This window comes from Entelurus aequoreus, linkage group LG03 (assembly GCF_033978785.1).
Source record: "Entelurus aequoreus isolate RoL-2023_Sb linkage group LG03, RoL_Eaeq_v1.1, whole genome shotgun sequence".
Classification (NCBI taxonomy): Eukaryota; Metazoa; Chordata; class Actinopteri; order Syngnathiformes; family Syngnathidae; genus Entelurus; species Entelurus aequoreus.
The window spans coordinates 53,594,108-53,621,240 of record NC_084733.1 but is presented as its reverse complement, the minus strand read 5'-3'; the positions used below and the strand labels follow the sequence as shown (position 1 = coordinate 53,621,240).

At 39.7% G+C, this 27,133-nt stretch overlaps 1 protein-coding gene across 2 annotated transcripts in view; it reads left to right on the top strand.

Moving 5' to 3' along the window:
• prkcha (protein kinase C, eta, a) overlaps positions 1-16,847 on the top strand; it is a 70,132-nt gene extending 53,285 nt beyond the window's left edge. The window contains exons 11-14 of one of the 2 annotated variants that reach the window (XM_062042155.1): positions 9,321-9,459; positions 10,413-10,601; positions 15,156-15,302; positions 15,370-16,847. In XM_062042155.1, coding sequence (XP_061898139.1) covers positions 9,321-9,459; positions 10,413-10,601; positions 15,156-15,302; positions 15,370-15,519 — 625 coding nt within the window. In that variant the 3' untranslated portion in view covers positions 15,520-16,847. The remainder of the gene's footprint in view (positions 1-9,320; positions 9,460-10,412; positions 10,602-15,155; positions 15,303-15,369) is intronic. The other variant, XM_062042154.1, reaches the window with a different exon arrangement.
• Positions 16,848-27,133: the final 10,286 nt, after the last annotated feature.

The following is a 27,133-nucleotide window of genomic DNA, read 5'->3' as shown; positions in this document are numbered from 1 at the left end:
TGTGTGCATGTAGAATTATAACTATCTATAAAATGTAGTGAAGCAACCGACTGTTACTGTAGTGGGGTGTTTTGAGGTTTGTTATTTATGGATCTTTGTGAACAACAGGTTAAGTGCTGATTGTGTATTGGGTGCGGCAGTTACAATAGATTGTTGACCACCTCTTACAAAATCTTGGTAGACGCTCCAATATTTTTTGTTAGTATTATTGGCTGTATGTTATGGATTGATTGGGTCTACATTGTCTTTTGGGGAAAATGTATTTGGTTTTCGTCTGACCGTTTGGAACAGATTACTAATGAAGGTACCACCGCACTGTTTAAGTAGGTATAGGCTGATGAGACAACCCAGCCGAGTCATCAAATAACTGCTACGTAATCGTTTCTTGCCCGTAACATGCACTACTCACAAAACGTTACAAATAGTATTCAGTGCCTGCAGTTGAGTGACATTCATCATCCGGTTCCGCTAGAGCGGTTGGCCCCCAACTCGATGATTGCGGGTTTGATCCTCAGTTCCCCTGTGATCATCCGGCGCCCCTTTTTTGTAAGGAGCGCTGGAAGTTGGCAGACCCGTCAGCGATCCTGTTCTGTCTCCCTGTAATGTTTGTCTGCTCTTGAATGGGATTGTGCTGAAAATCTTTAATTATTAAAGTATTTCTGATTGACTGATTGACTGATTGAAATTATGCTGTGTCATCAGCAGGTAAATGTGGTAATAGTGCCAAAGCACTTTAGAGAGATTTGAAGGTAGAAAAGCTTTATAAGTATAATCCATTTACCAATTTATTCCGCAGGGCAGGGCACTGTTAACAATGAAGTGGTCAATAGCGTCAGATGTGGCCAAATGTGCACTTCAATGCCTTTCTGTGACACTTCCAGTCTCTCTCTACCTCTCTTGTGACCTTGCTGCTGACACTCTGTGAAACACTAAACTCAGTGGCCACTTCCATCTGAGGGCATCCTGTTTGAAGTGTTGCAAATGGTGATCCAATGTTTGGTGCCGTCTTGGTCTCTGATGCCAAAATGTGAACAACTGATGAAGGGGATTGTCCAACTAAAAGCTGTTTTTAGTATTTAGTGCCTTCCATGTAACTAAAAAGTATTACTACACAATAAAACATTACTACAATACTACTACAGTTGAGACCAACTTTTGAGGTTTTGTTTGTTGAATTCGTATTTTCTGTCTGAAAATTACACAAAATGGCAAAATATTGTAAGATGTTTGTTAATGGAAAGTATTATAATAAGTCATTGGTTTATGTTGTTGTTTTGAAATAATTCATATATTTGACAATTCTGAGGTTAGATCAAAATCCGCCCATCATTTTTGTGATAATGATAGCGGAACTTCGTGACTGTGGTGACGCTAGAATAAACACACACACACACACAGAAGCATAGGCATAAGGTAATGTAGTAAAAATAATCCATATCAGGCCCAAAATCTAATAAATTGTTCTTTATCCCATTTCAGACATTTCCTAAAAGGTTCATGAAAATCCACCCATTACTTTTAAGTTGTTTTGCTAAGAAACTAACAGATAAACAAACCAATGGCACTGATTACATAATCTAATGGTGAAAGTAACTATACATTTACAACTGTGAATATGCATATACAATTGTGCCTTATTTTCTAAACAAAAAAAAAGTTCCATAATGTCCGAAAAAAATGCTAAGGAGGTGAAGTGTGTCTCTCTTTACTAGCTTCGTCGAAGCATGTTGCTTTTGTAGCTGTTTCAGCAGATTTGAATTGACACAACTTACATTTAACTAAAATGTTCTTTTCTTTGTGCTCGACAAAAGAAAAGTAGTGATAATATCTAGGCCAGGGTTCGGCAACCTTTACCACTCAAAGAGCCATTTTGGCAAGTTTCACAAATTAAAGAAAGTAATGGGAGCCACAAAAAATTTTTTAAATGAAAAACACTGCATACAAAGCTTAAATGCTTTGTGCTATGTTAACCAGGGGTCTCCGACACACGCACCGGCACGCACTTTAATGTGGAAATTTGATGTTAGTGCAGACCGCGAGTTTTGAATGAATGGCGCTTGATAGCGTCATACTTGCCAACCTTCTCATTTTTCCCGGGAGACTCCCGAATATCAGAGCGTGATGACACTACATTTGGCGCCCTCTACAGTCTGCCCTAACAGTGTACCTGCTCGACCACACGTAGAATGCAATTTCAGCTTGCTCACATAAGTGACAGCAAGGCGTACTAACTCAGCAGCCACACATCTTACACTGACGGTACCAATACCCAGAATCCCATGCAGCCCTAACTCTTCCGCTCAACCAACGCACGGAGAGGGGGGGGGGGTTGATTTGTGGGGGGATTTGGTGGTAGCGGGGTTGTATAATGTAGACCGGAAGAGTTAGGGCTGCATGGGATTCTGGGTAATGGTTGTGTTGTGTTTATGTTGTGTTACAGTGGGATGTTCTCCAGAAATGTGTTTTTCATTCTTTTTTGGTGTGGGTTCACAGTGTGGCGCATATTTGTAACATAACAATGTTAAAGTTGTTTGATACGGCTACCGTCAGTGTAAACTGTGTGGCTGATGAGTAAGTATGCTTTGCTGTCTCCTGTGTGTGCAAGTAATAACAACATGCAACATGTGGCTGGACTGGCACGCTGTATGAAAATGTTATAGAGGACAATTACTGCAGTGCAATTAGGGCATGCCCTTTATTTAGTAATTAGAGTGTAAATAGGATTATTTTTTTCCCTGGGAGTAATCTATGAAAGACACTGAGATCCATAAATCTGCTGGGAAAATCGGGGGGGTTGGCATGTATGTAGCTGAGCCGCGTCAGAGTGGTCAAGGAGCCGCATGCGGCTCCGGAGCCGCGGGTTGCCGACCCCTGATCTAGGCTGACCATATTCTGAAATCCCAAAAAGAGGACACATATATGCGTGCCAAGGCGGGCAGCACGCCAAGGCCGGGACTAGGTGAAAATTTGCCATCGATACTCGAATTTGCTTTATAAATAATATATTTGTTTAAATACAGCATTTTTTCTCCTCTGTTGACAGCAGTGTTGACGCTAGACATTTTCAAAATGGGGTCCCAGGGACCCATCAAGTCATAAAAATGGGGTCCCACAGTACATTTTTGGGGCCCCACTTTTTTGTAAGCGTTTTGAAAAAAAAAGATAAATGTATGCATTAGCCTGTTATATCTCACATTCTATATTGTGTTTTGGAAAAAGGTTGTCATAAACGTTACTTAATTCATTAAAAAAATGATTTAAAAAAATAAAACATTTGTATACATATGTAAATGTATTCAGTTCTAAACATTCATTCACTTTCTTCTTTCCTTCATGGATCTGAACTGTGTTTTTTGTATGTTTTTATTTAATAAGTTATAGGTGAATTTATTTCAGTATAAAAGTGTAAAAAGTGTTTTGCTTGGGTCATGAAATGATGATAATGGTGTGCCAGGGCATACATACATTTATATTTAACGCTTAAATCTCTGGAGTCTACATCAACTTCAGATCTATCCCTCATTTAAAAATGTTTTAGTTTTTTTTATGTTGTGTTTTTGTTTGTTTGTTTTCCACCCTTTTTTGTCAAACAAAACTATGTTTTTAATGGCAAACACACAAATTATGCAAAATCTTCCACCAAAAATATTTTTCAAAGTGGAATATTTGATGTGAAGTAATCGGAACCTTGGATAGGTCAATAATTCATAATAACATTATCGATTTCTCCATTGACGGGTATGAGTTGTATCACTGTAGTAGAAGAAACAAGAAGGGAGGAGGTGTGGCCCTGTTTGTTGACTGTGAATTAAAATGTAGATCTGTTGAATGTATGACAGTGGTAATTGATGATTTATTTGAATGTGTAACTGTAGAGGTAGAAATAGAAAAGAAGAGAAATGTTATTGTTACGTGTTTATATAGGACACCTGGGTCTAAAGTAGAAGCATTTAATGATAGTTTGGAAGAATTATTGTGTAAGGTGAAGGAAAAGAAAACATTTGTCATGTGTGGCGACTATAACATAGACCTGCTAAGCTCACCCAGAAATAAATCAACAAGAGACTTCTTGGATGTGGTATATAGTAGAGGGCTTTATCCATTGATCACCAAACCCAGTAGAATAACGACAAATTGTGCAACGTTAATTGATCACATCTTTATAAATTACATAAAAAATCATATAAAAAGTGGACTAGTAATTAATGATATAAGTGACCACTTACCTGTGTTTCTTACTTATGACTGTCCAATTGATAAAAAGAGGGAGGAAAAAACTCATAGATATGTAAGGAAAAGAACTGAAGAGGCAATAAATAGGTTTAGGAAGGACTTATTTGAAGCAGACTGGAATGAGGTGTATGGGGGAGAAGCAAATGCTGCATATGAGGCTTTTCTTAATATATATTTATCATTGTATGAAAAGCATTGTCCGAATGTATGGAAACAAAGAGACAGCTACAATAAAAAGCCTTGGATTATAAAGGGACTACAGAATGCTTGTAAAAAGAAAAACAAACTTTATAAAGATTTCATAAAAGTAAGAACAAAGGATGCTGAAATGAAATATAAGGTTTACAAAAACAAATTGATAACAATAATGAGACAAGCAAAAAGAGAATATTATAATAATTTACTAGAAAAAAATAAAAACAATATCAAAGGAACTTGGAATATTCTGAACAAGGTAATAGGAAAAACATCTGGGCCTACAAACCCTCCAAGCCATTTTATCAATGAGGATAATAAGATGATAACAAATATGAATGAAGTGGCAAACGGATTCAATTCTTTTTTTGTGAATGTTGGACCCAAATTGGCAGAGAGTATTGGAGAACATAAAGATATGGGGAAGCAAAGTGCTACAGTCCATGCTTCTAGGAGATGTTAGTGAAAATGATATTGTATCGGTGGTAACAAAACTGAAAAATAAGACATCAACAGACAGTGATGGTATAGACATGATAATTGTAAAAAAGACTATTGACTGTATCATCAAACCTCTTTGTTATGTTTTTAATCTTTCTTTTCAAACAGGGACCTTTCCAAATAAAATGAAGGTAGCAAAGGTAATTCCACTCTTTAAAACGGGAGATAAACATAGATTCACTAATTACAGACCAGTGTCACTGCTGTCACAATTTTCTAAAATAATTGAAAAAATATTTGTAAAAAAATTAGATAGTTTTATTGAAAAGAACATGCTGTTGAGTGAGAGCCAGTATGGATTCCGGACCAATAGATCCACTGCTTCAGCTGTAATGAATATAATTGAGGATATAGCAACAGCAACTGATAATAAGAAATACACTATAGGGGTATTTATCGATCTTAAAAAAGCATTTGATACTATAGATCATTCTATATTATTGTCCAAGTTGTATTCATTTGGTGTGAGAGGAGTAGTTTTAGACTGGCTAAGAAGTTATTTAGATAATAGACAAGAGTTTGTGGATTTTATGAGTAATACATCTGAATAAATGAGGATTGAATGTGGAATTCCACAAAGTTCGGTTTTGGGACCAAAATTGTTTATTTTATATATTAATGATATATGTGAGGTATCAAAGTTATTGAAATTTGTATTATTTGCGGACGACACCAACTTTTATAGTTCGGGACACGACTTAAAAGCATTATCAAAAATTATTGAACAGGAAATGATTAAACTTAAGAGATGGTTTGATGCCAATAAATTATCATTAAATGTAGAAAAAACTAAGTTCATGATTTTTTGTAAGAGGAAAAGGGAGGAAACGATCAAACTGTCAATAGATGGAATTGCTATTGAAAGGGTTTCTGAACTTAGATTTTTAGGAGTGATACTGGATGACGGTCTGACATGGAAATCTCATATTGCACATGTACGGAAAAAGATGTCTAAGAGTATTTTTATATTAAATAAGGTAAAATATGTGTTAGATTATAGGGCAATGCACATATTGTATTGTGCACTTATATTGCCATATATCAGCTACTGTGTGGAAGTGTGGGGGAACACATACAAGAGTAACATAAAGGCATTGTATCAACTACAGAAAAGAGCTATAAGGATTATTCATAAAGTAGATTACTTAGAACACACTAACATATTATTCATTAATTCAGGTTTATTGAAATTACAGGAGCTAGTAAAGTTACAGACATTATGTGTCATGTTTAAGGCTAAAAGTAAAACATTACCAGCAAATTTACAAAAAATGTTTGTCATCACTTCTGAGAATGAAGAGCATAGAAGAAAAGGTCATTTCCAACATCAGTATTCAAGGACAACTTTAAAACAAATGTGTATATCAGTGGTGGGGGTTAAACTATGGAATTCTCTTTACAATTAGATAAAAGATTGTAAAAAAATATATTCCAATTGAAAAAAATATATAAAGACAGAACAATAAAATCATATGGACAGCCATAAGTGTTTACATTTTGCTTTATATTTATTATTTTACTTATTTTTTGCCTGGTTTTGTATTTGTTTTGTATCATCCCGTGAGGTGTATATTACTTCTTTTGTTTTTTCGTTCGGTTTGTACTTCATGAAGTTTTGCACTTGTGTTTTTTTGTGGGGTTTTTTTTGTTTTGTTTTGTTTTCGTTATATTTGGATGTAATTGTTGGTTCATATATCATTAAAGGCCTACTGAAACCCACTACTACCAACCACGCAGTCTGATATTTTATATATCAATGATGAAATCTTAACATTGCAACACATGCCAATACGGCCGGGTTAACTTATAAAGTGCAATTTTAAAATTCCCGCCACACTTCCGGTTGAAAAACTCATTTGGATATGATTTATGCGCGTGACGTCACAAAAGCAACGGAAGTGGTTGGACCCCGTCGGACCCGAAAGAAAAGCCTCTTGTTTTCTTCGACAAAATTCCACAGTATTCTGGACATCTGTGTTGGTGAATCTTTTGCAATTTCTTTAATGGACAATGGAGACTGCAAATAAGAAAGTTGTAGGTGCGATCGGTGGAGCGGCGGACTACAGCAACACCAACACCAGGAGGTTGTGTTGTGTTTTGAGCAGGATAACAGACGCACTACGGTGAGTCTAGCTTTGGCTTCCAAACATTTGATCCCTTGCCCGTACGTGCGTGTCGATATGTGCATGTGACGTACGTAACTTTGGGGAAATATATGTTTCTTGCCGACTCTGATGGCGGCCGGGGTGTCGTCAAAAGCGTGCAACGCCCGCCGCCGCATCTAAGTTAGCTTCTGTTTTTTTAGCTTCGCCAAGCGGAATATTATTAATCGTGTATTTACATGTTCATGGTTTAATAGTATTATTGATCTTCTGTCTATCCATCCGGTCAGGTTTTTTTTTAATTTAGTTTCTATCTTCATTTGAGACTGATGCTATCACGTTGGCTACGCAGCTAGGTTAGCTTCTGTTTTTTTAGCTTCGCCAAGCGGAATATTATTAATCGTGTATTTACATATTCATGGTTTAATAGTATTATTGATCTTCTGTCTATCCATCCAGTCAGGGTTTTTTTTAATTTAGTTTCTATCTGCATTTGAGACTGATGCTATCACGTTGGCTACGCAGCTAGGTTAGCTTCTGTTTTTTTTAGCTTCGCCAAGCGGAATATTATTAATCGTGTATTTACATGTTCATGGTTTAATAGTATTATTGATCTTCTGTCTATCCATCCAGTCAGGGTTTTTTTTAATTTAGTTTTATATCTGCATTTGAGACTGATGCTATCACGTTGGCTACGTAACTAGGTTAGCTTCTATTTTTTTAGCTTCGCAAAGCTGAATTATTAATCGTGTATTTACATGTTCAGTCACTGTGAATGTCCATTTCGCGTTCTCGACTCTCATTTTCAAGAGGATATAGTATCTGAGATGGTTTAAAATACAAATCTGTGATACACAATAGAAAAAGGAGAGAGTGTGGAATCCAATGAGCCAGCTTGTACCTAAGTTACGGTCAGAGCGAAAAAAGATACGTCCATCACTGCCTCTCAGTCCTTCACTGTAACGTTCCTCATCTACGAATCTTTCATCCTTGCTCAAATTAATGGGGTAATCGTCACTTTCTCGGTCCGAATCTCTCTCGCTCCATTGTAAACAACGGGGAATTGTGAGCAGCACTACCGCTTGTGACGTCACGCTACTTCCGGTACAGGCAAGGCTTTTTTTATCAGCGAGCAAAAGTTGCGAACTTATCGTCGATTTTCTCTACTAAATCCTTTCAGCAAAAATATGGCAATATCGCGAAATGATCAAGTATGACACATAGAATGGATCTGCTATTCCTGTTTAAATAAAAAAATGTCATTTCAGTAGGCCTTTAAGTAAGACTATGTATTATGTTGAAGGGGGCAGGAAAATATAAGATTTTTCTTCATCCTGCTCCTTCTCAGGCATTGGTGTGTAACGGTGTAACTGAATAATTGTGGTATAATTGTCTATCAAAGATGCACATCAATGAAGGAGATAAATAAAAATGAAAATAACATTACACTTTTGTTATGTTTTTGTTTATTTTAATAGTATTTTTAGAATGTGCCGTGGGCCTTTAAAACATTAGCTGTGGGCCGCAAATGGCCTCCGGGGCACACTTTTGACACCCCTGCTATAGATAATAAAAAAATTAATCTGATAAATCTATCGATAAAAAGCTGAGCCTGGCGACGCATGCATGTTTATCATAACTCTCTCGCTCTCTCTGTCTCCGCCCCTCCCTCACGAATGCTGCTGCGCACACACCCCTCCCCTCCCCCCTCCCCACACCCAGACACACACAGAGCGCCTCTTCCTTGTGACACAAGAGATTCAGAAGGACGACACCGCAGCGCTGCAATAAAACACACTCAGATCTTCTGTTTCTAGCCGATACTACATAAAAAATAACATAAAATAACGCAGTAACGCATCATGTAGTAACGGTAACTGAGTTACTGAATATAAAAAATAACGTGTTAGATTACTAGTTACCGCCGAAACTAACGGCGTTACAGTAACGCGTTACAGTAACGCGTTACAGTAACGCGTTAGTTCCAACGCTGATTATAACCTACTTGTCATGAAGTTAACTGTTCTAGTTTTTAGCGCTAACTGAACAGAGTGGTACTTTCTTTCTTTCATCTGAATAGTAACCATTTAACCTGATGATGGTCAGGTAGGCATCCATTAGTGGCCCACAGGTTTTAAAGGTTCCTGGTTTCTGTTAGATGCTGGTCACTGATGAGCCTGCAACCACTCTCTCACAAATTGATCAGCCTAGAGCAGCAGCATGATCGTATCAAAAAGCCAATTCTGTGTGTCACCTTCAGTTTCTCCATTTGTTTGTGTTGCCCTCTAGGGATCTCAAGTTGGACAATGTTCTCCTCGACAAGGATGGCCACTGCAAGCTGGCAGACTTTGGCATGTGCAAAGAAGGCATCTCCGACAACATTGGAGCCAGAACTTTCTGTGGCACCCCTGATTACATTGCCCCTGAGGTCAGTTCAGACTCTACTCTTGAATAGGCAGATTAGCATCTTGTAACACTTGTGATTTCATATAATGCACATCCAAGGCACCTCCCATTTCCTCCCAACATAAACAGACTCCCTCATGACTCACTAGAAGCCAGGAAGCCTTTAAGGTCAACTGTTAAACAATGCTAGAGTTCACTCTGTTTTGTTCTGATAGTGAGGCATTCGAATAATCATATCGTAAGGATGCCTCAAATGTCAAAAATGTATTGAAAAAATGGTTGAAGTAGTAAAATAATGTTTAACATAGGGCTGCAGCTATTGATTATTTTAGTAATTCAATCAATCAATCAATCAATCAATGTTTATTTATATAGCCCTAAATCACAAAAGTCTCAAAGGGCTGCACAAGCCACAACGACATCCTCGGCACAGAGCCCACACAAGGGACGTCGATGTAATTGAGTAATGTATCGATTACTTTGTCCGATTAATCATGTCATTCAGTCATTCTTTTTTTTTACTAATAAATGCTCATCATCAAAATTTAAACTCCACTTAACATAAAAATAAATAAAAAATCTACGCTGTTTGCTGCCACACAGATCACGGCACCAACACACCACCGCTCTTGTGTACACTCAATTGCAGCGCCTGTGTGAAATCTATGACTGTGTATCGAATACCATATTTACTATGTTAAGTAATTATAGTGTTGGTGATCCATCCACCCATCCATTTTCTACCGCTTGTCCCTTTCGGGGTCATGGGGATTGCTGGATCTTATTCTGGACAAGTCGCCACCTCATCGCAAGGCCAACACAGAAATTTTAGAAATGGTGAATAGCTCCTTTCAATACTTGGTCCTCACAGGAACATACTGATTGAAAACATCCGTCCACTTGACATCATGTAATTAACTGCTTTCCTTACAGGCTCCCTGATCTGTGATCATTATGGTTGTTATGTTTTTACAGATCCTCCGGGATATGCTCTACGGGCCCTCTGTTGATTGGTGGGCACTTGGGGTGCTACTTTACGAAATGTTGCAGGGCCACGCGCCGTTTGAGGCCGATAATGAAGACGAACTCTTTGAGGCCATCCGCAATAGAGACGTTTCTTATGCACCCTGGCTCAGTGTGGAGTCAGTCAGTATACTCCGTGCCGTGAGTCTGCCTTTACTTCTTTCTTTACTATCTATTCTTTTACATTGACTTGTTGAATAGTCACTTTCTGTCTTTGGCAGGCATTTACTCTCCTCTGATTGTATCTTTCGCACTCTGTTGGAAATATCTGACGTTTTTCAAGCTGAACTAATGATTGAGGAATTCAATTTCTCACATGATTTGTGTCCTGCACAGAAAAGACATTAAGCTGTGATCATTAACAATAGCATCCATTTGCCACGTTCCTTAACAGTGCCTGTTGGAATGGGCTTTGTTCTGCTTTGATCTGGTCAATTTCTTCTGTCGCCACATTATGCTGACTGACTGACTGACACTTTGGCTGTCAAGTCATGGGCAGGCTTACAGGAGCTCTAACAGCCAGCTGTTTGGCCCGTTCCACTCTTACATAACTATATTAAGTCATGGTCCACTGCCTGGTCTCAGCTAACTGGCTATAAATACAACAATCTCCTTCTATTGCGCCGCTCTGCACCCTCCCCATACCCTTGTTGTTAGTCTGCCATGCTTAAGAAAGCTCTGTGCTAAGCTCATTTGTGTCACATGTTACATAAAAAGTCCTGTAAGTGAGAGTGGATTTGGAACGTGCTACTCTGTTAATAATAACAGTTGATCCGCTGCACGGTGCTCCTTGTTCTCATGGGCAGGCTGACAGGGTTGAGATTGTTCTATTGGCTCTATAAAGAATACAGACAACATTTACAAAATCATGTTAAATAAACACTTGTTCAGCATGAAAAGTGTATAAACAATAAACCTTATACAGTATATACTGGTAAAACATTTTCAACATTCGTTTAGATTAATCCAGTCCTTCTCAAATAGGGAGGCGGGCCCCCCTGGCGGGGGGGTGCGTGGTGCGTTGCCAGGGGGGCACGTATGACCTTGGGGAACATGCTTTTTTTGCCGTACCAGAATATGTTAAAGTTAAAGTACCAATGATTGTCACACACACACTAGGTTTGGTGAAATTTGTCCTCTGCATTTGACCCATCTCCTTGTTCACCCGCTGGGAGGTTTGATTGATTGATTGATTGAAACTTTTATTAGTAGATTGCACAGTACAGTACATATTCCGTACAATTGACCACTAAATGGTATCACCCGAATAAGTTTTTCAACTTGTTTAAGTCGGGGTACACGTCAATCAATTCATGCTAAAGGTGAGGGGAGCAGTTAGGCAGCAGCGGTGGCCGGGAATCATTTTTGGTGATTTAACCCCCAATTCCAACCCTCGATGCTGAGTGCAAGCAGGGAGGTAATGGGTCCCATTTTTATAGTCTTTGGTATGACTCGGCCGGGGTTTGAACTCACAACCTACCGATCTCAGGGCGGACAGTCTAACCACTAAGCCACTGAGTAGGGTTGATGATGAAGTGTATGTAGCACTTGGCTTCACTGTAACCACGGTGGGAGACGAGGAAAGACCTTTGTGTTGTTTACTTTAAAGTTAATATGCTTACAATGTTATGCTGAGGTATAGTTATAACAGTTTTATAGACAAATTATACTATTTAGTTATGGTGGAGAGGGGGGGGGGGGGTCGAAATATTTTCTTCTTCCGAGGGGCGGAGTCATAGAAAATATTTGAGAAGCACTGGATTAATCCATGTAGTAAAACTGAGGATATACAAGTTCAGCAAAAGGGTTTATCATCACACTTAAAGTTTTAACGCGAACAGATTGATACCAGCTGGTCTTTGCAACTTTAATTTTGCCTCAATGGACCACATTGGTCGTTTTTTTTTGTGACTGCCCTTAGTGCTTTTGTAATCAGACTAGCTGGATTGTTCCTCTGCAAATACAATTCAAGTCTGAGCACATTAATGATAAATGCTCAACCAATAACTGTAGATTCCTAGAGTCTGACACTTAAATCGACAACACATAACACACATCCACTAAACACAACTTTAGGTTTCAATGTGTGGTGCCCACCCAGCTCAACTTACTGTTGGTAAAAGCAGGTACAGTAGTACACAGGTACACTTGTTAGTACCTGGACAACAAGGGTTTCAATTAAAGCATGCCAAGCCAGTATGGATGATTTACAGTAAATCACTGCTGATGTCTAATTGGTCCAGAAAATTCATCTTCGCCAGGGGCCTCATGTAAGTAAGACTTGCATGGATTTCCTTATGAAAAATGGTGTACGCTCAAATCCAGAAAACATTGTACGCACAAACAAATTAAGATGTATTAAATTGCGCGCACGCATTAATACAAACACATTTCTTTTGTACATCCCAATCAACGTGGAATTGTGCGCACATGTTGGAGTGGCTGGACCACTCCCTGTCCACGCCGCATTTAAATACACAAATCATATTTAAATTAGTTACTATCCTGAGATTTCCAAACTGTCAGAAAACACAAAGATAATGATCAAGACGGCAACAAAAAAAAATTCCCCAACAATGACTTAAAGGTGCTTCTTACTGGAGTGGAAACATGTTTTCTATTGTTGCATATTAGTGCAGCAGTGCATGCGCTGGAGAAAAGGTTTGGTATAGTATTTTGCACTTTAAGCACTGTTTTTTAGCGTAAGTATACTTTGCACACAGAGACAATCGAGCTTGTTTGAAAATATTTTAAGAAGTAGTTTAACCAGAAAAAAGCAAGTCACTAACTTTAACCACTGACTCGTTATGATGCTGTAAAGAGTGGATATGAAATTTGGGGGTAATTTATATTAGGAAAATTGCATAAATAAATGTGCTCACCAAGAAACCACAAATCACACACAATGTTAGTTTGTAGTCTCTTCCCACACATGCTGTCACTTAGAATGTACGAATCATGTGTTACACAGGGATGGCGTGGCGAAGTTGGTAGAGTGGCTGGGCCAGCAATCGGAGTGTTGCTGGTTACTGGGGTTCAATTCCCACCTTGTACCTTCCTAGTCACGTCCGTTGTGTCCTTGGGCAAGACACTTCACTCTTTGCCTCTGATGGCTGCTGGTTAGCGCCTTGCATGGCAGCTCCCGCCATCAGTGTGTGAATGTGTGTGTGAATGGGTAAATGTGGAAATACTGTCAAAAGCGCTTTGAGTACCTTGAAGGTAGAAAAGCGCTATACAAGTATAACCCATTTATCATTTATTTATTACACCCAGGCCACATTGCTACAATGTTGCTTCATTGCATGCGGATGCTTGTAGTCTCGTTAGTTTTGTTGGCTTTGTCTAAATGCCATTGCCAGCCTGAAGATGTGCATGTTATCTTTTAATCATGGCAGAGCTGAAGGCAAGTCAGAACAACATTTTTAAAGTCTTACTGCTTGCAACGCTCTCTTTCATCTGTGGGGGCACGTCATGTATGCTTTTATTGCTTCATTGTGTAAAAACACCTGGAAGCCTCTTGTACTATGTTGACCTTTGCCTAGCTGGTGCAGTGTAGGATGTGCCAGAAACAAATCAAGGTGTGTTTTAGTGAGTGGGAAGGTAAGGACTTACTGAATAACATCTTGGAAGGGCTCCATTTTAGAAATTACTTTAAATTGTGGCCTGATCAACCACAAACACTACTCACAAACCGTTTGGGGTGTTTAGCTACCATGGGGGAAACTTTGGATAAACCTAAAATGCAATATAACCCTTTTTTAAATGTATACAGAAAAGCATTGTGTGACTCATCCAGTCTCTCTGTGTCTCTATGCAACCTGAGGATCATACTTTATGACAGTGGCCACTTGAGAACATCCTGTTTGAAGCCTCACAATGGCGAGGTACTGTTGATCAACTGTTAGGTGTGGTCTTGGTTTCATGATGAATCGAATCAAAATGTTAACAGCATGATGAAGAGGACTGTTTAAATAACAATTCTAATTAAACCAGGAAATAGTTTGGTCCATTCAAGGATCACACACCTGTTGTGAATTTGGTCAGGTGCATAAACAGTTTAGAGAAGATCAAATTTGGTTCACCTGTAAAGGTTATAGTCCATTTTAGGTCCATCTGAAAATTTCCCCCAAAAGCCAAATATCCCTAACTTTTTGTGAGAAATTTAAATGGAGTCTTGTTCAGGGGTGCACAACCTTTGCTATCAAAAAAAGCCGTTTTGAAGAAAAGTCTGGAGCCGCAAATCATAACACAGCCTATAAAGTTTTCAAAGGTGAGATTTTTTATTTATTTCACAGGCAAAGGAATCTGCCTGTGCAGAATAAAAACTTTTTTTTTTTGGGATGTATTCATTGTTAGCTTATCGCGGGGTTAAGCACTCCAAAGCCGACGTCTCTCACACACAGGTTCCCCTCCCCGCTACATGTTTTTCTCGCACTCATCCAATAACCAGTCAGGATTCAGCCTTTCCACATTCATGGCCTCACAGACAATCTAATTTATTGAACTCAAAAATGCACATTTCCCTCTCTTCGGTGTTAAAAAAGAATCTCTCAAGGGAGCCAGATCAAGGAGGCTGAAGAACATGTGGTCTACTGGAACAGATACTTTTATTCCAGTTTAAAATGTTGCTTTAATTTGTTTATTTTAGAGGGTTTCTGTGGGGCATGTTAGTAAATTGTTCTATTTTTGTTACAGCTACTAACCAAAATCCCCAAACAGCGCCTTGGTTGTGTGGCATCAGAGGGTGGAGAACATGCTGTGATGGTCCACGCCTTTTTCCAAAACATCGATTGGGAGAGACTCAATCGCAGAGAGATTGAGCCACCGTTCAAGCCTAAAATAGTATGTCACGTAAATATCATTCATGTTTAATAACAATAATCTCACCTCGACTTGCTGTCCCTTACAGAAAACATCACAGGACGTCAACAATTTTGACCCAGACTTTACAAAAGAAACACCGAAACTCACGCCCATTGACAACCCTCATATCGCTGTTCTCAATAAGGAGGAGTTTGAAGACTTTTCATACACGGCGCCTGACATGCTGGCGAACTAATCTTTGTCTGAGGCAGTCTCGGCGGTACAGTATGACTGTCACATTCCTCACAGATGTGAGAATGGTCTTGTTCAAATATGTGTTTGTCAAGAAATATGACTGGGGACACACTCTCAAATGGCTTTTGGTATGGACTACAATATGGCGTGATAGGTTGCATTCCATTGAGCTGTTTGTATAAAGTTGGTACTATTTTTTTATCCACTGCTCTTGTCACACTGTTAAAGCAGCTTACCATTTTATGTTTGACGTTGTATGGCATGAGTCTGTTTATTGTGCTTCCATTTTGACCGGACTGCCGGTGATTCCCAGAAAGCTTCCAGTTCGAATGCCAGAACAACTGACTTGTGGAGTGTGTGTAATAATTTCTCAGTGATACACAAACACAAATACTAAGCAAAAGAGTACCCCCAATTAAGTCCCAGGATGTCAATATAAACGTATGGGCCTTTTGATTATCACTATTCAACATATTGATCAAAGGAACACAATCAATCATATGCTGGACAATTAATTAACAAATGCATCTTTTATGCGATTGATAATGGGGTGGTTCACTCAGCTGGCTCCTCGGAACCAGCAGGGAGTTGTTCAGTTCCCACTGACAGTGTGAATGGGAATGTGCTCTGTCAATGACTGCAACCACTCCACTGCTAAAGTCAGTTGGGATAGGCTACGACTTTTCCACTGCGACTCTGAGCAGGATAAGTGCAATAGAATTGTTTGTTTTTTTATGAATGGGTCTCTTCTGGCTGCTAATATCAGAAGAAAGAGGGTAAAGATCGTCAGAAATATCATTTTAAGGGAAATGTATTTCTAAATTCTGTACAGGTATATCCGCTAACCCCCCCAAAAATTTTGGAGCATATTTATATTTATTTTTACTCACTCACTGTATGAACTAAAATCGATTTATTTTGCCTTTGCTATAACTGAAGTTAACATGTTAATAAGTATGTTTCTGTTTTTTTCCCCAAACTGCTGTTTTCTGGCACTTTTGGAACTTACATGGGGAGGCCCGCCGAACATTTTTAAAACTGCTCTAGATTATTCAAAACCTAATTCAAAATTGTCAGATAAAATAATTCATTTACCAAATGTAAAAATCTATAAAATGGTGAATATTTAGCAATAAAATCTCAAACAGATTTCACAGTTCTTTGCCACTTTCTAGTGGCATTTCCACCTGCAATATATCTCTTGTATATACAGTCGTGGTCAAAAGTACACTAAAGAACACAATGTTATGGCTGTCTTGAGTTTTGAATAATTTCTACAACTCTTATTGTAGAAGTTTGGTTCTTTTATGCTGATGATTTTAGGTTGTACTGAAGAATTTGGAGGTCATCCTCCTTTTTCATTGTCTCATTTACTCTCTGTAAAGCACCAGTTCCATTGGCAGCAAAACAGGCCCAGAGCATACTACCACCACCATGCTTGACGGTAGGTGTGATATTCCTGGGATTTAATGCCTCACCTTTTCTCCTCCTTACTGGGTATTGTGGTAAAAACAGCTACATTTTTGTTTCATCTGACATCACATGGACAAAGATAAGACCTTCTGAAGGAAAGTTATGTGATCAGATGAAACAAAAAGGTAGCTGTTTGGCCACAATACCCAGCAATATGTTTGGAGGAGAAAAGGTGAGGCCTTTAATCCTAGGAACACCCATACCATGCCCACCGTCAAGCATGGTGGTGGTAGTATTATGCTCTGGGCCTGTTTTGCTGCCAATGGAACTGGTGCCTTACAGAGAGTAAATGAGACAATGAAAAAGGAGGATTACCTCCAAATTCTTGGGGACAACCTAAAATCATCAGCCCGGAGGTTAAGCAGCCCTTTGAGACTTTTGTGATTTAGGGCTATATAAATAAACATTGATTGATTGATTGATTGATTGAAGTCTTGGGCGCAGTTGGGTGTTCCAACAGGACAATGACCCCAAACACATGTCAAAAGTGGTAAAGGAATGGCTAAATCAGGCTAGAATTAAGGTTTTAGAATGGCCTTCCCAAAGTCCTGACTGAAACGTGTGGACAATGCTGAAGAAACAAGTCCATGTCAGAAAACCAACAAATGTAGCTGAACTGCACCAATTTTGTCAAGAGGAGTGGTCAAAAATTCAACCAGAAGCTTGCCAGAAACTTGTAGATGGCTACCAAAAGCGCCTTGTTGCAGTGAAAATTGCCAAGGGACATGTAACCAAATATTAACATTGCTGTATGTATACTTTTGACTCAACAGATTTGGTCACATTTTCAGTAGACTCATAATAAATTCATAAAAGAACCAAACTTCATGAAGGTTTTTTTGTGACCATGTGCTCCAATCACTATCACAAAAAATAAGAGCTGTAGAAATTATTGGAAACTCAAGACAGCCATGACATTATGTTCTTTACAAGTGTATGTAAACTTTTGACCATATATATATATATACATATATATATATATATATATATATGTGTATATATATATATATATATATATATATATGTACATATATATATATATATATATATATATATATATATGTATATATATATATATATATATATATGTATATATATATATATATATATATATATATGTATATATATATATATATATATGTATATATATATATATATATATATGTATATATATATATATATATATATATATATATGTATGTATATATGTATGTATGTCGTCGTCGGCGGTCACTCGAAACGAGTATGACTGTCCTCCGTAGGGAGGACGCCTGTGCGTGGAATCTTTTAATGTGGGGAGACTGGTGCACGGTCAGCCACCACACAGTCCTTGGCATTGAGCGGGCCAGGGTCCAGTGGCATGGAGACCAAGACGACTGGGGACCCGTCTTTGCTGCAGCCTTCATCCGCCTTCCCAGCCGTTGTGGTGCATTCCGCTGCCGCCATCTTCCGCCTGGTCCACCGTTGAGGCGGTTTTCACTATTCGCCCATAGCTGGGGTTATTTACCCATAGCTGGGACAGGGGTTGACTGGGCACCAGGGCATGTCCACACACCGGTGGGCCTGCATGCCCCGTCTCTGGGGCCCCCTGCTGCTCCGAGATCCCGTACAACTTAGCCTGGAACCGCGAGGTTCCAGTTACCGTGTGTGGCCACGAGGAGGCATGTACGAGTCTTGACAATGGAGAGGCTATGTACCGGCTGAGGAGGCTTATGCACTCGGCTCCTCTTTTCGCCCTCTGAGACAGAGGGCTAGCCGGCGGCACTAGCTGAAAGCAATGAGTATCAGGCAGAAGCAGCATGCAGCATAGCAAGCAAAAGCGGCATGCAGCATGCACTAACTACAGGTACTACTACTCCAAGGCTACTGCACTAGACGCATCACATCGCCCTGTGCGATGTTTTCTGCACACACACACGTATGTATGTATATGTATGTATATATATATATATATATATATGTATGTATATGTGTATATATATGTATGTATATGTGTATATATATGTATGTATATGTGTATATATATATATATTTTGGAGATTGCATCATACTACACAGTGGTCACAAAGGAATAATGCTCGTGTGGCATTTGGCAGAGTCATACTAAGTTATTTCCTAAGTAACAGCCATGGTTTTGTTGTTATATTACACTTTGCCTTAACAAACAAAACAAAAGATGTTTTGCAACCTATTAGAAGACGACAGAGCTTTTTTCAAACCTGTACATCAGGAAATAAATTGTATGCCAAAGAAGCATAAAGGAGTTGAAACATTTGCCTTTTCTTTGCAGTCCAGGCCAAAAGAAACTGTCTGATCATCTGGTGAGTTTAGTGGGAGCCAGTGAAGAGTAAACAGGAAACTGCATTGCGCAACAACCGTCGACGTTGAGCGAAATAGGAAGATATAGAGAGGTGAAGGACGTTTGGAGGCAGTGTCTCTCTTCCAGGTAATAAAAATGATATATATTTTAGGATGGGGAAAAAGGAGAGTAATCTTTATCAAGGGAGGACTCTAAAACAATGTGGCTGCTGCCCTATGATGAACTTGGACATACACACCATGCACCTTAATCAATCAATCAAAGTTGACTTATATAACCTTTAATCACAAATGTCTCAAAAGTCTCAAAGACTTCACCTGCCTTGAAGAACATACTTGTACTTCCTTCAGTTAGAGAGAGGAAGTCTGCATCTGGTATTCACTTCAGTGCGCCAATTGTACAACTTTGTCTAACTCAGTTATGCTTTGACAACATTTTGGAACCAAAGTATGTCAATTTGCTAACCAGCCTTTACATTTTACACCACAATTTGCATCATACCTTGGCCTTTAATGGAACATGATTACCTTTAATATTGGGGTCTCACACACGCACACACACACACGCACACCCTGGGCTAATAAGTGGTATATTGGCACTAACACAATTTAGAACACTCTAACTCTTAAAAGATCCCCTTTGAGACATTTTGTGCTATTCATTAGATACACATTTTTCAGGGGACATTTATTTTTTTATAGCGTTTTACAAATGTCATCTCTGTTCCCTAAATTAGCCTAAAGTGGCAACTCTACACACAACTGACACATGTATTTCTCACAATAAAAAAATAATGATTTTGATTCCATGTTTATGTTCAACTAATACCCGTATGTTCGAATAATTTGTCCACCAGATGGCACTATTTTTTCCCATTCAATGCATGCAGCAAAATTCGTAATTTCTTACATTTGTCTGTTACTAAAATAAATGATGCACGAAAAAGCAAAGCAATGTGTGTTTGTTGTAACAATGCTTCTTGGCAATAAATCTTGTGAACTTACCTTTGGGTGTACTTTTTTTGTTTTAAATGTGACACTATTGGAATAAAATAAATCGTGAAAATCCTAATCAATGACTCATCTCAGGTCCTAATAATTAGCAAATGTATTTTATAGAAATAGTTCTTATTGGTATAGAACTGGAGCTATGTAAACAAACTTGTCTTTTTAAGAGTTAAAAACATAGTATGATTCGTAGTTGATATGTGTGTTTTAGGCAGAAGTCGTTTGAAAAGATTGACACGTTTAAAGTGGACGGAATATTAATATACTGTATGTCAAATTTTGGATGCATTTTCTGTCAATAGGGTCAAATTTATTTGTGAATTTTAAGGATATCTTTAAAGGGGCCCTACCCAGCTCATTTAAGTGGCTTTTGAAATTATATTAGATCCCACTGTGGTAAGTTTCCTTTTAGTTAGATTAAAGATTAAAGTACCAATGATTGTCACACACACTAGATGTGGTGAAATTTGTCCTCTGCATTTGACCCATCCCCTTGGGGAGCAGTGGGCAGCAGCGGCGCCGCGCCCGGGAATCATTTTGGTGATTTAACCCCCAACTCCAACCCTTGATGCTGAGTGCCAAGCAGGGAGGTAATTGGTCCCATTTTATAGTCTTTGGTATTGTCGCATAAATCTCAAGTTCTGTACATGGTAAATTCTTCTCCTCTTGGCCAACATGCTCAAAATCAACATCTTCACCTCAATTATGCTTACTCAGAGCCAGGGGCGTCACTAGCTTTTAAGGACAGGGGGGGCTTAGCCCTCAGGAGATGCACAGGATGCGAGCGAACGTAGCGCACGAGCACAAAACTTCACAAACGGCTAACAAAGACTTAGAAATTAATCATTGTTATTATTATTATTTCAGTCGGTTTATTTTCAATGTGTGTTCAGTACAACAACAAACATGGGTTTGCACAGTGACATTTTGTTTACAGCATCAACAAGAAACAATGACTTGCATGATCCTTCAAGATACACTGAAACACAATGAAAGTCATGGCATTAGCCTCTATGTTATTCATTCACAACATAGAGGCTAATGCCACGACTTTCGCTCACAATACAATAATTGTTTGTTCCCAAATATTTAGAAGTTGCACAGATTACATTTTGGGCACATATGTGACTAAAATGGTTGTAAATTCAAGCCTTGGAAATATTCCTTAATTACTTGAATTAAAGTAATATCTGGATTGGGATCATTTGGCTTGTATATAATATATTTATATATACACTACCGTTCAAAAGTTTGGGGTCACATTGAAATGTCCTTATTTTTGAAGGAAAAGCACTGTACTTTTCAATGAAGATAACTTTAAACTAGTCTTAACTTTAAAGAAATACACTATACATTGCTAATGTGGTAAATGACTATTCTAGCTGCAAATGTCTGTTTTTTGGTGCAATATCTACATAGGTGTATAGAGGCCCATATCCAGCAACTATCACTCCAGTGTTCTAATGGTACAATGTGTTTGCTCATTGGCTCAGAAGGCTAATTGATGATTAGAAAACCCTTGTGCAATCATGTTCACACATCTGAAAACAGTTTAGCTCGTTACAGAAGCTCCAAAACTGACCTTTCTTTGAGCAGATTGAGTTTCTGGAGCATCACATTTGTGGGGTCAATTAAACGCTCAAAATGGCCAGAAAAAGAGAACTTTCATCTGAAACTCGACAGTCTATTCTTGTTCTTAGAAATGAAGGCTATTCCACAAAATTGTTTGGGTGACCACAAACTTTTGAACGGTAGTGTATATTTTATGGCAAGCCGTTAAGGAAATTAAATATATATGGAAGTCTGAATAAAAATTGAGAAACTTTTATATATACTGTAAATAAGAAAGACTTAAGAGTCTGTCTGCTGATCTGAAAAAGAGCCAAAGCTGTCAAAGAGCTGAGGGACCATCTATAAAGTGCAATGCTGAAGCAAATAATGCAAACAATAAAATGTAACTTCCAAGGCTTGAGACTAATGTAATCCCATCGTCCCGGGAACGGTAAAAAAAATGCACGGGACGAAATGAAATGCTCCCCGGGACAATGGCTTTTAACCATTTTTTTTCTTTTTCTTTTTATGTATTTATTCATTTTACATTTTATATTAAATGTATTGGTTTTTCCACCCTCTGAAAATCCTATGAAATGTTTAACAAGCCATCCTATAATAATACAACAGCTATTAATGTAACAATACAATAAGACAAATATATTTAATTATGTTTTTTTCATTATTTTAACAATAGGCTAATATACTTTATATAGATTGTACAAGAAACACAAAACTTAAAAAATAAATCATTTACAACTGCAGACACAAGGTTATTGTTCTGCAGTGCTGTGTGGTAATGTGCTTCGTACACCTGCAGGACCTCAAGCAAGGTCGCAGATAAAATGCGGACTGGATTTTGAGTGATGTGGGAATTTTCTATATGAACAAGTGAAATGGATTGGATATCGACGCACTAAAGGGGCTCTCTACCTTACGCTATGAAGTGAGGGGAAACTGAGTGAATAATGACAGGTTATATGATTATTTATTTAAACTCATATTCGGGCCACTTTATAATGAATATGTCAGCATGTATTTGTAAAAAAAAAAAATAATAATTTTTTTTAAAACACTAAATTATTTAGGGGGGCTTAAGAACATTTTAGGGGGGCTTGAGCCCCCCTAAAATAGGCCTAACAACGCCAGTGCTCGGAGCTGCAAAGAGACACCTCAACTGCATAGGTGGATTAATGACCGGGCCTACCGGGCCCAGGCCCAGGGGGCCAGAGGCCCCAAGGGGCCAGGCCAACTTGGCCCCGCGGCCGCGACCCAAGCAAAACTACTTTTGCAAAAATAATAATCTTAAGCCCCAAGGGGCCAGGCCAACTTGGCCCCGCGGCCATGATCCATAGAGGGTAAGAGGCCCCAAGGGGCCAGGTCAACTTGGCCCCGCGGCCGCGACCCACAGAGGGCCAGAGGCCCCAAGGGGCCAGGCCAACATGGCCCCGCGGCCATGATCCATAGACGGTCAGAGGCCCCAAGGGGCCAGGCCAACTTGGCCCCGCGGCCACGATCCATAGAGGGTCAGAGGCCCCAGGGGGCCAGGTCAACTTGGCCCCGCGGCCACGATCCATAGACGGTCAGAGGCCCCAAGGGGCCAGGCCAACTTGGCCCCGCGGCCACGACCCACAGAAGGCCAGAGGCCCCAAAGGGCCAGGCCAACTTGGCCCCGCGGCCGCGAGCCACAGAAGGCCAGAGGCCCCAAGGGGCCAGGTCAACTTGGCCCCGCGGCCACGATCCATAGAGGGTAAGAGGCCCCAAGGGGCCAGGTCAACTTGGCCCCGCGGCCGCGACCCACAGAGGGCCTGAGGTCCTAAGGGGTCAGGCCAACTTGGCCCCGCGGCCATGATCCATAGAGGGCCAGAGGCCCCGAGGGGTCAGGCCAACTTGGCCCCGATCCATAGAGGGTCAGAGGCCCCAAGGGGCCAGGCCAACTTTGCCCCGCGGCCACGACCCACAGAGGCCCCAAGGGGCCAGGCAAAATTGGCCCCGCGGCCATGATCCACAGAGGGCCAGAGGCTCTCAATCATTATTATCAAAGCTAATTCTCAAATTGGATGGATCACACAACCTCACTCACATATTCTTTATCAATTATTAAAGGTTGTTTCTGAATTTTGATCACAGAACTTAATGCAAATATTCTTGATTGATTGACAAAGCTCATTCTCAAATTTTGATTACACAACCTTACTCTGACAAATTATCATTATCAAAAAGCTCTATCTCGAATTTGGATCACAGAATCTCACTCAAGTATTCTTAGCTGTGCCCCTCCCCCATCAAGTCTTTCATAAACCGGTCTGTTCTTTTAGAATCTCCTCATTTGGTATTTTGAACTCGTGAGAGACTGCTCAAAATTTGGTTTCCTTTCCCTCAGTTCAGACTCAGAGATAATTTGAAATCATTCAACAAGAAGTTTAACGCGCGCACACACACACACACACACACACACACTTGAGTTGAGCATTACTTGGAAATTCTTATATTTTCCATTTTGCTGTTATTATCAGCATCTTCCCATTTTGTCCTTTTCTTTCGAGAAAGTTTACAGTCTGACATTTGTCACTGCTGTCAGTTAATAACTTTTTGGTCTTTGACCCATTTTGTCATTTTCTCGATTCGATCGTCACTGACCACTCTCTCCTGTCTGGCAGACATCGTTGCTGCCATCATAGCTAGCAAGCTGCCTGCAGCGGGTCATCCCTATGTTCCCCGTCCCTATGTTACCCGGGTCCTATGTTCCCCTCTACCGGGGAACTAAGGACCCTTTTAAAAAAAAAAGGGTTCTATGTTCCCCGCTGCGGGGAACGTACAACACTTTTTCCAGAAAAGGGTTCTATGTTCCCCGCTGCTTCCAATGCGCGACTAAGTAAGACGCACGCAGACACGCATGACAGAGACGCGTTTAAGTTGTCGAAGGAAGGAAGTTCGCGTTTGAGTTGCTCTATCTGCTGCCGCACGCCCTGTGACAGGTTAGGTTTAGGGATGGTTTTGGTCAGGGCACAATTTCGCCAAAAAAGTGCTCCACAACGCCCTGTGACAGGTTAGGTTTAGGGATAGTTTTGGTCAGGGCACAATTTCGCCAAAAAAAAGTGCTCCACAACGCCCTGTGACAGGTTAGGTTTAGGGATGGTTTTGGTCAGGGCACAATTTCGCAATTTCGCCAGATACAATGCAGGGAACATAGGACCCTTTTTTAGAAAAAGGGTCCTAAGTTCCCCGGTCGCATACAAAGACCCAGGAACAACCGGGGAACATAGGACCCGGGGAACATAGGACCCGGGGAACATAGGCACGCTCCCGCCTGCAGATAGCAACATTTTGGTGTCCTTTGGGAAAATATTTAGAAAGAAGACAAAAGTACACACAGTTGTACAACTATTATCTTTATGATCTTTTTTTTGTTAGTTTCTCTGTTACTGTGTGTGGCCAATTAAGCGACTTTTGGCCATACCTGGCTGGTGACATTTAGCGACTTTCTGGTTGATGTTAAGATTAATAATAGCAACAGTTCTCTTCATCTTAATGCAATTTATTGTGTCTGTCTCTCCACATTTTGCCATTAGGTACTTTGAGCTCTTGTTGGTCAGTCACTCTAAGGTACATTGTTGCTGCCATCATAGCTAGCAAGCTGCCTGCAGATAGCGACATTTTGGTGTCCTTTGAGAAATATTAAGAAAGAAGACAAAAGTACAAGACATTGTACGATTACTATCTTTTTAAAATTATTTGTTTCACTGTGTGATTGACCGACTTTGCCGCTAGATTTCGCGTCTTTTGGCCATACCTGGCTAGCGACTAAAAACATCATTTAGCGACTTTTTGGTTGTGAAGATAAGTGGTAAAAGCAGATCTTCCTGTTGGTCTTCCCACATTTTGCCATTTGGTACTTTGCACTCTTCTTGGTCACTCCAAGGCATTTGTCCCTGCCTTCAGCTAGTCACTTGGCTCTTTTGGAATATATTTCACTGTAATTGGCTCTCTCTCTCTCTTTCTCCTCAGTACAAATCAGCCTGTTCCCTTGCCATTCATCACTGACCACTCTGCTCTCCTGTCTGTCAGACATTATTGCTGCTTGCAGATAGCTTGGGGTCCTTAGAGAAAATATCAGAAGAGAAAAGTACACAATTATCTTAATTATCTTTTTTATTCAGTCAGTCCTTCAGTGAGTCCCAGTGTGTTGGCGATTAAGCAACGTTGGCATTCAATTAGCGACTTTTGGCCATACATGGCTGGCGACTCAAAAAACTAGAAAAAAAGTACAAAAAGTTGTACAATTAATATCTTTATTATCCTTAATTCCCCTGAATCCTAGAGTGTGTTGCAATTAAGCAACTTTGCTGCTAGGTTTAGCGACTCTTGTTTTGGGCATACCTGGCTAGCGACTACAAACATTATTCAGCAACTTTTTGGCTGTTAAGATTAACGTTAATAAATTAAATCCTAATACAATTTATTGTGTTGGTCTCGCCATCTTGCTATTAGGTACTTTGAATTCTTGTTGGTCTCTGCTAAGGTATCTGGCTGTTGTCTTTGCCTTCAGTTAGTCACTTGGCTCTGGAATATATTTAACTGTACTTGGCTCTCTCTTTCTCCTCAGTACAAATCAGTCTGTTCCCTTGCCATTTAGACATTTTCTTGATTGGATCATCACTGACCACTCTGCTCTCCTGCTGTCTATCAGACATTGTTGCTCCCATCATAGCTAGCAAGCTGCCTTGGTGTCCTTTGTGAAAATATTTAGATAGAAGACTAAAGTGCACAAAGGTGTACAATTATTATCTTTTCAAAATATTTGTTTCACTGTCAGTGTGATTGACCGACTTTGCCGCTAGATTTCGCGTCTTTTGGCCATACCTGGCTAGCGACTGAAAACATCATTTAGCAACTTTTTGGTTGTGAAGATAAGAGGTAAAAGCAGATCTGCCTGTTGGTCTTTCCACATTTTGCCATTTGGTACTTTGCACTCTTGTTGGTCACTCCAAGGCATTTGTCCCTGCCTTCAGCTAGTCACTTGGCTCTTTTGGAATATATTTCACTGTAATTGGCTCTCTCTCTCTTTCTCCTCAGTACAAATCAGTCTGTTCCCTTGCCATTTAGACATTTTCTTGATTCGATCATCACTGACCACTCTGCTCTCCTGCTGTCTATCAGACGAATCAGTTGATTCTCTGCTCTCAATTGTCTATGCTAGTAAGCTGTTATTCTCTGCTTTGGAGTGTTGATGCTGGGTTGCTAGTTTTCTAAATCACCTCACA